General features: G+C 42.1%; 1 protein-coding gene across 2 annotated transcripts in view; it reads right to left on the bottom strand.

The window, feature by feature from the left end:
- Window positions 1–4,024: 4,024 nt before the first annotated feature.
- DLC1 (DLC1 Rho GTPase activating protein) overlaps window positions 4,025–12,018 on the bottom strand; it is a 220,654-nt gene continuing 212,660 nt past the window's right edge. Inside the window, exons 11-18 of one of the 2 annotated variants that reach the window (XM_084266827.1) lie at window positions 11,607–11,766; window positions 11,181–11,379; window positions 8,604–8,817; window positions 8,112–8,226; window positions 6,981–7,202; window positions 6,066–6,283; window positions 5,726–5,899; window positions 4,025–5,240 (exon numbers count right to left, since the gene is read on the bottom strand). In XM_084266827.1, coding sequence (XP_084122953.1) covers window positions 5,120–5,240; window positions 5,726–5,899; window positions 6,066–6,283; window positions 6,981–7,202; window positions 8,112–8,226; window positions 8,604–8,817; window positions 11,181–11,379; window positions 11,607–11,766 — 1,423 coding nt within the window. In that variant the 3' untranslated portion in view covers window positions 4,025–5,119. The remainder of the gene's footprint in view (window positions 5,241–5,725; window positions 5,900–6,065; window positions 6,284–6,980; window positions 7,203–8,111; window positions 8,227–8,603; window positions 8,818–11,180; window positions 11,380–11,606; window positions 11,767–12,018) is intronic. The other variant, XM_084266828.1, reaches the window with a different exon arrangement.

The following is a 12,018-nucleotide window of genomic DNA, read 5'->3' on the forward strand; positions in this document are numbered from 1 at the left end:
TGCTTATCTCTCTGGGTTTTGAGTAAGTGTTAGAAAAGCAAAAGCCTCTCCCAGTTACCTGTTAACCTCCCCATGCTGATCTTCATGCTCTTGCCCCATGGCACTGCATCTTCTCATTGAAATGACAGTCTACTTCATCTTCTCTACAAAATGAATAGACTGGGTTGCCTGGGAAAAGTGGTGGAGTCTCCATCCCTGGAGGTATTTAAAAGACGGTTAGATGTGGTGCTGAGGGACAAGGGTTAGTAGTGGATGGCAGGTTAGAGTGGTGGTTGGACTTGACTTGATAACATAAAGGGTCCCCTCCAACCAAGACAATTCTATGATTCTATGAAACTACCCTCCACATCTCCATGATGTGAGTCTTGGAGAAAGACTTGGTCATTAGTGACTTTTAATTGTAACTTTATTGCTCCCCAAATTGTTTCTTACTCAGCAAGGCAGCACCACATGACACTGACAGGTGAAAACTGGTAGCCTTTAAATCCTGTAATCCTGTCAAACAATGAAGAGAGGACCTTTTCTGGGTTTTTGTGATGTTTTAGGGAAGCTAGTGCAGGAATAATTCCAGGGCTTGAACATGAGCTTTTTTAAATGCCTTACGCTTTTGCTGCTTCTCAGGGAAAGATTGTCCCACAGCCTCAAAGACCTCTCGCTGTGTGTAAAATGCCTTTTCCTTTCCCTTCTGCCTCAGATTTTCCATTAACGAATTTTTATCCCAACTTGTACACCCACTCAGCTAGTTTGAACTCTTCTTCTGTGTTTTTATGACCTTCCAGTGCTAGTAGACATTTACTACATCCCTCTTGTCTAGTGGCCAGATTATGCATATTGAATCTCTCTTTGTAAATGTACCCCTTCAATGCCTTAATCTCTTTTGATGGAATTTTTTCTTCTTTGACTTCTTTCCCATCCTTCTCTGCTCTTTACTGTCCCTGGGCTCAGCTTGGAAGTTCGTTTCTTGTCAGCATTCTGGATGCCTCAGGCAATACAGGAAAACATAGTGGATGGTGAAGAAGGGGTGGGGGGGCTGTGAAAGCGAGCAAGCCTCAACTGTCCGGGCTAGACTCAATGCAGAAGCAGCATGGATGCAGACCTTGCTTATTAGCATCAGTAAGAACAGTACTTCACCTCCAGTGCTATGCTAGTCATCACATTAGATGTTGATACCTTTCCTTGCTAGGCAAATAAAATAGCTCTGGGTTGATAGACGAGGAATAGCTGACAGTAATTTTTCATTAATGTTTAGCATTTCCTTGTATAATGGATGTTATCAATGGCTGTATTTGCCAATGGCTGTGGTATAACACAGGCAAAGGAATTAGCATTTTGTCTTCAAAAATTTAAGGTATTGGTTTATTAAAACAATATAAATATAATGATTTCATTCCTTACAATTGTAGGACACTGCTTCCAGCACTTCACAGTGTATAACATCTTATTTTCATATCACAGAATCACACAGAATGTTAGGGGTTGGAAGGGACCTCTAAAGATCATCTAGTCCAACCCCCCTGCCAGAGCAGAATCAGCTAGATGAGGTTACACAGGTCTAGGTCCGTTTTGAAAGTCTCCAAAGTAGACTTCCCAACCTCTCTGGGCAGCCTGTTCCAGTGCTCTGTCACCCTCACAGCAAAAAAGATTCTCCTTATGTCCTGCTTTCCCAGTCTGTCCATGTGTGTCAGTTGCCTTCTGGCCTTTATGATGATGGCCACTGACTATTTACAGCTTCCCAGCTACCCAGCTGTGGAGTGGGATTACCTCCCCCTGAGGTTGGAGTGGGATTACCTCCCCCTGAGGTATCTGCTGCTTAACACCAGCAAGTGTCCGAGCAAGAGCCAGCGCCGCCGTGACACTTGAGAAGAAACAGAGACATGGAAACTTCAATGTTATTGTCCAACTACAACATGGACACCTGCAAATGAAGGTGCCAAGAAAACAAACATTTAGGCATTGGAGGCTATTTAGAAGAGTAGAAATTGACAGAATTATTTAGGAAAATGCTGATTTGAAAGTAACCAAAATACACTTTAGACAAAATGCTGAGGAAAACTTCGAGTTGCCCGAGGAGTCTGTTATGCATTAGTGTGCCTGAAAATGCAAAAAAACCCCTGTCATTACAGAGAAAAATAAATTAGCTTTAACTGTCCTTGTTCCAAAGGCCCCAAACTGTGAACAAACCTGGTGGTTTTTTTTTTTTTTTGTTTTTCTTTTGATTGTGCAGTTGTTTTTATTTTTACTATTGATTTAGGAAGAAAAAGGTGCTGAAAGAGCCAGACAAATGACATTTCCTTATCAGACAGGTTCTCTTAAATACTCTCTGGTGTGTGAGAACTAGTACCATGGCAGCAAGAGGCATGCTTTTGCCAGACTGCGAAGCAAGCAGCCCTCACTGCTCCCTGGGGAGCAACAGTGGGAAGTGATAGTGATCAGGACTTACGGGATGCCCAGGCAGAGAAAGAATAGGAAGATGATGGTAACTGAAAGGCAGCCGGACGCCTTCCAGCTACTCTGTCAGACAAGCCTCACAAATCAAAATCCTCATTCAGATGCCCAAATTGTGTTTCTGTTGGCTGAGGCTTTAAAAACTTTTAAAAGTTGCTTGAATTAACAGCTGTCTTTGGCTACGTTTTTCACCTTCGTCACTTGTTTGTGTATCCTCCTGGCCTCCTCCTTGGCTTCCTTTCACTGCTGCGTGTGCTTTAACTTTCTCCTATTACTTTCACACTTGTGTATTTTAAAGCGAAGCTGTGACTCTACAACTCATCCTGAAAACAGGACGGTGATGGACCATCTTTCAGCATTGCACACAGCTGCCTGTCACATAGGAGTCTGCTTTGCTCCCCGTTACATCAATGAGTACTCTTCCACAAGGCAGAGGCAAAACAAGGGGCTTCTTCCTACTTTTAAGTGTATAAAGGTATCAGTTGTGAAGTTTTTCTGCCCAGCTTGCTGACATCATGCAGGCTTGCCTTCTAAAATTCTTGAAATTGCTTTGGTACCTGCAAGTAACAATGCTAAAAAATATTGGCATGGGAGAAGGCCTGGGCAACCTTGTGTAGATCCAGGCCTGGAGGTTGGTAGCCCTGCCTGTGGCAGGGGCGTTGGAACTCTATGACCCCTGGGGTCCCTTCCAACCCAGACCATTCTATGATTCTAAGGCAGGGGGGCAGGGGCAGCTAATGCACTTGCTAGTAGGATGTGAAGAACCGGTGGTAAGACAAATGCTTCCTCTTCAGGCATGAGAGCAGAAGGAAGGATGCAGAATCAAATGAAACTCATTATCTTTCTCCAATTTTAAACATTTAATAGTGCACTTATTGAGTATATTCTGTACAGATACCTATAGCAAGTTAAACATTTTCCTTTCTCTCACATAGATCATAATAATCATGTAAAGCACATTTACAATAGAAAACATACTTGAGGTACAAAAACCCAAAAAGAATATCTGAGGTATAAATACAGGTATATTTTAAATAATCTTTATCATGCTTTATCTATGTTTGACAGTACACTGTGGGCAAGTATACATGTTTACAATAGAATGGTATGTACAACATACAATTTTACAAATTCAAAAGTGTTCGATGTAGAAGAATATACAAGGTTTTCCTACTCATGAGGAACATTGTTACTGGAAGTACTACATTATTTGCCATAATAAAAAAAATCTTCATCAAAAAGCTTAAAGTAATACTGACAATGGTAACAAAGTCTCAGTCAAAATCCCATCTTGCAACTCATTCATACCCTAGCCACAAAATACATTTATCACCTAATACTGCACCTCAAAAGCAAATCTTTACCTTTACAGTAAAACCTACAGAAGACACCTTTCCAGAGGACCTCAAGACTTCCTACAGTTCATACAAGTTTGATTCCCAAACGATTTAAAACCCAGCAAAACCCCACCCTCCTCTCTGCCCCCAAATATAACCCTCCAAATTGCTCACATCCACGTTCTGTTCGTGTTAACATGCAGCTTTTAGGAAAACAGGTAAAGGAGGAAGAGAAAGGGAGACTGCTCATGATGCTCTTCCTAACCACCTCACCTCCTCACTGCTGCAGGAGTCCTGCCACCTCCTGGCATTGCAACTCCACTGTTGACTTTTTTCCTCTTAAGCCGTTAGAATACATAAAATATTTAAAAGCGCATTAAAACACTTAGAGATAACACAGGTAGGAGTAAAAGCAACAGTTTGGTGTTTCTTTTGCAAATTAACAATTGACACTACTGGCTCTTTTCACTGTCACATAAACATTTCATTTCTAAGCTGCTCCGTTGCTCAAAGTATATTTACTTGAAATTGCTATAGAATTGCTAATCACTCCTAAAAGATCACCTGGATAAGAAGTGGACAGTAATTGGATCAATCATCTTGTAACATCTGCTATGGGGCTTAGGGTTTTTACCAAGATTAGAGCTGAGGAAAATGCAGAACTGGCAGATGGAAGGATAGCTACTCCTGGTCCACTAGCGAGTCCCATTCTAGGTTGAACTGTATCCAGCATACCAAAATCCATTCTGGTTGCCTAATAGTGTACCAGACACATTTCGACTTCTGCCATCCTTTCGACCATTAACACACTCATTCACACTTCAATCTCTGTGCAAACCTTTCTCTGCTTATCTCAGTGAGAACACATTGAAGAGTACCAACTATTCCAGTGGATACACCAGTCCCTCAACGCGCTACAAATAAAATGACATGGGTATGTACATAAAGCTAAGTATTTCACACGGGAATGATGAGCCTTCACCATATTTTTTAATATATTTTGCATTTAAAGAATTTTGCTTCTCAGAAGCAATTCAAACCATCTAATAGTACAATACTTTTTCTTCTTTTTTTTTTTTTTCCTTTTGCACAGTCCTCCTATGTATTCCAGTCGAGGCCTACACTATAGACCTTACATAGACAGGAAGCAGCTTTAAAGTGTATGGGTATGGCCACAGTCCTATAGTAATGCTCACAGTCAAGTTCTCATGCTGTCATCCCTTCATGACGTGACTTGCAGGTGGTACGCTAGTTCGGTCCGCAGTGGATGAGCCTCAGTTTTGGGTAATGTCTACGTTGCTAGAGGTGTGGAGCACGAAGCCCTTCCTCTTCAGTAGTCACCTGGATTTTACTTCCTTGCTCTCAAGACTCTGATGGCTGAAAGAGTCTCGTATCTTAACGACTTCAGATGCACACAAGTGTCCAAAAGACTTGGTGTACCAGTCTGGCATGTGACCCCTGATGTATGGAGAAAAAGCAGTGATAAAGTAGGTTCCATTAACTTAGCATGCATTTTCTTAGTCAGAATCAAATACAAGTCTAGCTCGCTGATTGACAGACTAGGAAATCTCTTCATTACTCTCTATTACTGCTTATTGCTCAGCTCAGCCATACTCACAAACAGAATCGCCCAAACCCAAGTTTGCCACAGTGAGAAGTTTGAGAACATGGTCCTCTTCACTAACTTAATATTATCATGTCCTTGCATCCAAATACATCTGGAGAACATACTGGAGGCTTCTAATGCAACAAAACACACCCACTGTTAAATGTGCACTGAAGCCAGTTTTCTGTGACATCAGAGACCTGAGAAGTATGTACTCTGAGAAGTATGTATTATTGGTCAAGCTAAAGCCTGTTGAACTGTCTAAACTACACTTCTGACTACACAGAAACCATACAGGAAAGTTACTATCACAAAAGGACACAGTGGAAATTCATACCTTAAATCAATTCTGCACATGTAGGTAAGTTTAGATTTTCCTGACCCGCAGGGCTCAATCAGGTACCGAGACAGTAGCACGTTGACTCTAACACCTGCCACTGGAGCACGGTCATGGTCCACTGAGGTTGCTAGAAGCACACAAGCCCCTTTGGGGAAGTTTGTCCTCCATGTTCTAAGAAAAAAGAAGAAAACAGTCTTATATTTGACAAACAGTAATTCAGAGATCTAGTAAGACTTCAAATTATGTACAGATAGACATAACTGACTTTATACAGAACTTGTAGCAAAGGCTGCCGTATGTGTAGGATGTACACAAGCATCACATATAAAAGTCTTACCTTAAGACTACGAAGTCCCTGGCTGGGTGAGGTGCCATGCTGTTCTGGACATACTGATATATATCTGTTTGGCTATCCAAAGGTTCGATTACTTTTGAATCTATAAGATCTTCATCCCAAAGATGCTGCTCCTTAAGTAAACGATTTAAAACATCCTCTGGTGCAGCTGGGATTTCAATGGTAGTTCTCCATAACCGGAGTGGGGGACCTTCGCAGACCTAGGGAAAATCAACAGAGTCCTCTATTTTACTCTTCCTTCCACTTTCTTTTCCTTTCTATTTTAGTGTTGGCTAAACACAGCCAATTAGACACACACACACACATATGTATATATTGTAATAAGCTTGTTGTAAGCTCAGGAAATCAACCTTAGTCTAACAGCCAAAGGCATCTGATGCACACTGACTTCCAAATTATTTTTAAATTACAGTTACCTGCTCTAGTGTGAGCCACTATCAAATTGTGAAGCTACCAAAAAATACACTATTTTTTTCAAGGTGGTTTTTTTTTTTAATATCTTAAATCTCATTGAAACTGTGCTAGCTTTGAGCGATGCAAAGTGAGGGCAGAGAAACTTCTTCCCTACTCCCTGCACAGTGACAGCGCTTGGAGGCTTCACTCAGCCTGTCATGGCTTTGCACGTGTGAGTCAAGGCGTGTAAATGCAACGCATTGAACATTCCTGGGCTGGATAAACAGAACACAAATCAGTGCATGTTAGCTGACTACTGCTGAAAGACATGTTGGTTTTAGGCAGTGTGCAACTATGTCAAAAGATTAAGGTTGGGGTTTTTTTATCAAATCTGTCTGCAAAGTAAAGATGTGCACTGAACCTTCTATAATATCCTATGTCAAAAGCCTGCTTATATTAGAGGAGTTAAAACTAGAGCTGTGGCACGAGTGACGGGGTGCATACCTTTTTGTAGGACAGCTCTGCTTGCTCTGAGGTGGAGCAGCTGACCCAGCCTTTGAACTTCTCCTTCATCTCTTTGAGCAAGTCGTCCACGCAGTCCTGGAGGTAGCAGTGGTAGTCAGAGGGCTCAGCCGTGCTGCTGCCGCCCCGGAGCTCCTCCAGGCTGAGGGGACGCAGGTCCTGCTCCGTGTAGGAGTTCCGGCCCCTGCTCATTTCTTCGGGTATCTGAGGGGCAACAAGGGTGAAATCATCCTCTTGCAGCTGCCTCCCCAAATCACAGAGTTAGTCTAGCAGCTTGATAGCCACAGAAAGATGGGTACATTAGTTTTGTAAATGGTGGGACGTGTGTGTGTCAGGTCAAGCACTCAGTGTGAAGAAAAGCCAAAATTAAGGTTGTCACTTTGGTTTAACTCAAATCAGTCTCTCATTTATGGGGCGTATGTTTTTTTGCTGTGGAGTATCCCTCTTTGCTACACAACTCGGATCCATTCCCACAGCACAGTTTATCCTGCAGACTGAAGGAAGGAGGGATCAGTTGTCAGCCACAAGAAGAGAGACAGGCACGTCTTCAGTTGAAGGCTCTGAAAAGACTCAATGACAGTGAGGAAAACCAGGACTCAAGACTTGTCTGGTTCTCCATCCCAGGCCCTAGAGGGAGCATGCTTTAGCTCCTACAGACCCTTCAACCTATGGTTTGACAATGTCACGTTCCAGGATGCTTTTGTGGGCTAGTCTTGCTAACTCTTGGGAATTTAAGTATAAAACAAGCACTGAAATTCCTGGAAATAGTTTCTTGCTTTGTAATTAGAGATGAAGTTCACAGACCCTCACGGCTGCACAACAAAAGCTTGAAAACATTTCAAATGCAGCCTGGATGTAACAAAAATGTCCCAAACCCCACAACTGCCTCATGACTTTGAAGCGCCAGTGCCAACAAAACAACTCTCTTTTCTTCTGGCACCACTTATAATTCACATAAGCACCCAGCTCAGGAGGCTATGTTTTTTAAAAAGCTATTTATTACGTATTAAACCTTATTAAAATAAAGCGACATTCTTAGCTTTCCATTATGCAACAGATCTAAGACGTGTTAGGCAATATTCCACCCATCAGGTTGGCAAAGAGATGTTTTACCTGAAAGAGCTTCTTGCATTCAGCGATCATATGAGCTAGCCCTTGGGTTGCAGCCAGATTTTCATTTAGGTCTTTCTGGTCAGGTTTTCCCAGGCTTGGTTTCCTTTGCATCACCCTTCATAGGGAAAAAGAGCACACACAGAGATCTAGTTATTAACTGCAAACCAAGAAACACTTGGTAAGAAAACAGTAGGATTTCCAAATCTGCTGGTGATTTGGAGCAGTGCTGCCTGGGACCAAATCTTGGCAATGGTGTCACATGCATCTCTCACTAAACGCCCCCTGGTTTGTCCTTCCTAAGAACTTGTATGTATTTTAACAAATCTCTAGCAAAAGATGGGATCCCATAACCTTTCTACACCTGGTGCCCTCTGAGGTGTCCCCAAGGTGATCACAACTGGCAGGGTCAGTGCCAGACCGTGACTGTTGCCTATCGCAGCTAGCTGTGGTATGGGACCCGCAGCAAGGAGCTCCTGCTCCCCAGAGACGTACCTTGGGGAAGAATTCTCTCTTTTGAGAGTGTTTAAGTGGAAGAGGGAAGGTGCTAAGCAGACGGCCAGGTTTGTTGGTGTCATCTGGTTTTCCTTCACTGCAGCTGTGACATCACTCAGGAAATAGAGAAGAATCTGGAGGACCTCCCTGTTCTCATCAGGTAAAAGCATAATGGCAGCCTTGATAGCCTGGAGACGCTGGTCCTTTGGCACATCTGCATAATATTAGTAATTCGCTCATCAGCCCATTGATTTTCCACACACACAGCATGAATACATCCCAAAGCAAACTCCAGCTTCAAATATTTGACTCGAGTTGGAAGTGATTTCCTTCAGGATGCATACCATTCATAGGAAACACGAAGGAATTTTTTTTTTAACCCACTAGTTTAACTACCCTCAGCTATTTCCTGCCTCACAAGAAATGCAAGCAAGAAGAAGCTGTGCCTAGGCCAGAGTTAATTTTAGATTTAATTTCAACAGCTACATGCTCCCGCAGATGCACTAAAATGACAGCAGCCTGGAGTCAGGCAGTGAACAAGCAAACACAGTCCAGCCAATTTAGAAATTCTTTGGCTTTCAAAGAAATTCAAAACACGAGTGCATTTTAGAATAGGTGAATTAATTAAATAAATTGGCTAGCAAACCTTTTCAACAATGATGTCATAAAATATCCAGAAAGTGCTTTACCAAACACAGAGGGTTGCTTTACTGAGCAGATCATTCAAAGTCATGCGGTGGAAAAAGAAAGTCAACGCTGTGAAGCCCCATACCATTAAACAGCTCCTTGGTTACTAACAACAAACAGCCATTGGAAAAATTTGACGTGTGTCTTTATATAAGGCCCTCTCCTCCAAACTTGAAGCGAGCGAAAAAAATGAAATAACCCAGACCCAGATCTGCTTCTTATAAAGGGATTTCCAATAAGCCATGTCTGAGGACAACTTCAGAGTCTGAGTCCCGGAGCATTTATATCATCATTAGCACCACATCGCCCTCACTGTACCTCTCATAATACATGTGGTGTTAACGAGGTATTTAATTGGTATTTGCTTTGGGCTTCAGCTTTAAGGCTAGCAGCTGAGTTTAGAAAGCAATTTCAAGCAAAACCCCAGTTTTCCACACCATCCCCTCCATCAGCTCAAAGCACATTTAAGCCACGTGCAGACAACTCCAGCGCACAGCCTAGCGCGTAACACCAAAGCAAAGGGGAATCTTGTCTTTTGCAGGGAAGCAGAATTTACAGCTGCTTTAAGGCTCTTTGCTTTGCACGGAGATAATACTTCCCGACCACCTCTGGGGACTCCTCAGACCTACCGCCTGTGAAAGGAAACGGACAGATACTTCTGCAATGCTCTGTCAAACCTTTTCTGGCACTAAACTCACAAAGAGCTGCTGTTTAATATGGACGGAAGTGGAGAGTCTGATTAATTTTCTCCATAAACCTTCTTGGGAATCCAAACACACACGCACACACAAAAAATGTGTGCGCTGAAGGAACAGCATCTATGGTTTTATTTTAAACTCTCGCTTCCTCCTACAGAGCTCTGGAGGCAGCTTCTGTAGCCCTTTTGTAACTATCATCATAAGGAAAGCATAAAATTGAACTTTTGCTGTAGGTAGGGTGTTTTTGCAGTATGCTCTGTGGCAGCTGCCCTACCATGGGACGAATCCGTGGGGAGAGAGCTGGGGTGGTGTTAGGGAGAGAAACCACAGGATCAGCAAGGTGCCTGTAGCACATCAATCAGTTAGGACTGAGTATTTCAAAAAGCTTTGGAATTTTGCTCACCAAACATTAATTAATCTTTAGCCATTGTAGAAAGTGAGAGTATTCCCATTGAAACAATGATGAAGAACACTTGAGAGAAATTATGTAGTTTGGAAAGATCCAGCACAAAATTACCATCTATACAGAACTCAATTTAACTAGCTCACAAGAAAAAGTTGCCTCTACCTTGCTGGAGTTGAACCTGCCATCTCAGAAAGATTAGTTATTTCTTTTCATGTGCATTGATAAACTCTATTTTTTTAATGTCATTTATTCTAAGCACTTTCTGTTTATGGTACTTATCAGTAAAGTAGCTATAAGTAAGAAAGCTTTCAACTTAAAGGCTGTTTTCTAAAGTTGTGCTGAAGGATAGAAGAATGAATTACAATAAAACATAAATTTTGGCAGCCTTGCTCTTAAAAAAAATTCTCAGTAATTTAGTGGATTTCAATCCCCTTGAAAAAACGACACTGTGTTGGTGTGGTGTTTGCACAGCTCCTCTACCTAGCCACATCAGACGCGGCTTGTTTTCAAACTGTACTATCAAGCGTGCTCAAAGAAGAGAGGAAGCTTTACAGCAAGTGATGGAAGATTTAGATATGTTCCCAAACTACATAGAAAGCTGAAATGAAAAGAACTGTAAATCATTATACAACTAGAACATCAAAAATCCATCCCTTATGTGTCAGCCTGAATTACAATAGCTGATGAAGAAAGGCAAAGACCAACATATGCAACATGCCTAGTGCCTGGAGCCTGGTGCCTATTCAAACCTTGCTACACAAATGCTGTAGAAATCTCACTACTTACATTGGTATATCTGTAAGAAAGTCTCGGAGAGCTTGTTGGTCATGAGAGGCTCAGGGAGATCACGGAAGAACTGCTTTAACATGTCTGCTACATCGTAAGCGGACTGGCCTTCGTAGCTGACACTGTCTGTTGAGTTCTCATTCATTTGACGCAAAGCCTGAATTCTTGATTTGACTCCAGATTTCCTAAACAGTCCAACCTAGACATATAGGGAAAGGTAAATACATTTACAATGGGTCCAGAAAATCTGAAATTTCAGTATGCTCTTTAGGTTCTCATGTAGGAGTTCTCATTTCAGGGAAAGCTTTCCTTGCATCAGTTTTGAACGTACTTTTTCTCAGTCTGACTCGGGAACGATGAAGAATTAACGAAAGGCTGGGCTTTAGGTGCTGCATATGTGTGGGATGAGAGTACAGCAAAACCCACCTGATCCAGGCAGTGGTTGCGGAGGTACCGCATGGCTTGCTGAATGCTCTGTGGAAGAGGCTGCCCTGTGCGCTGGACGTTGACTTGCAGTGGCACTCCAAACACGTTTCGGTCTTTATAATCTGGCACCTTTATCCTTTTCATAAATTTTGGCACTGCCCTATTTAAGCAAAGGGAAGGACAAAATTACATTCAACTTCCGTTGACCATTTATCCTCTGTATTTCCAGTAATTCAGAAAGTCAGTGAAAATAAGTGAAGCACTTCAGTAATATGAAAAGTACTGACATTATAAATTAGCTAATCCACTTGGGAAGGGAAAGAGGACAGAAAACAGAGTTTCTCTAAGAGGAAAGCTTGACATTGGGGACAGTATGCTGCCTGTAAGTATTAATGTGGTGCTACTCCATCAA

The sequence above is a fragment of the Gallinula chloropus genome (genome assembly GCF_964237585.1).
Source record: "Gallinula chloropus genome assembly, chromosome: 7".
In the NCBI taxonomy this organism is placed as follows: Eukaryota; Metazoa; Chordata; class Aves; order Gruiformes; family Rallidae; genus Gallinula; species Gallinula chloropus.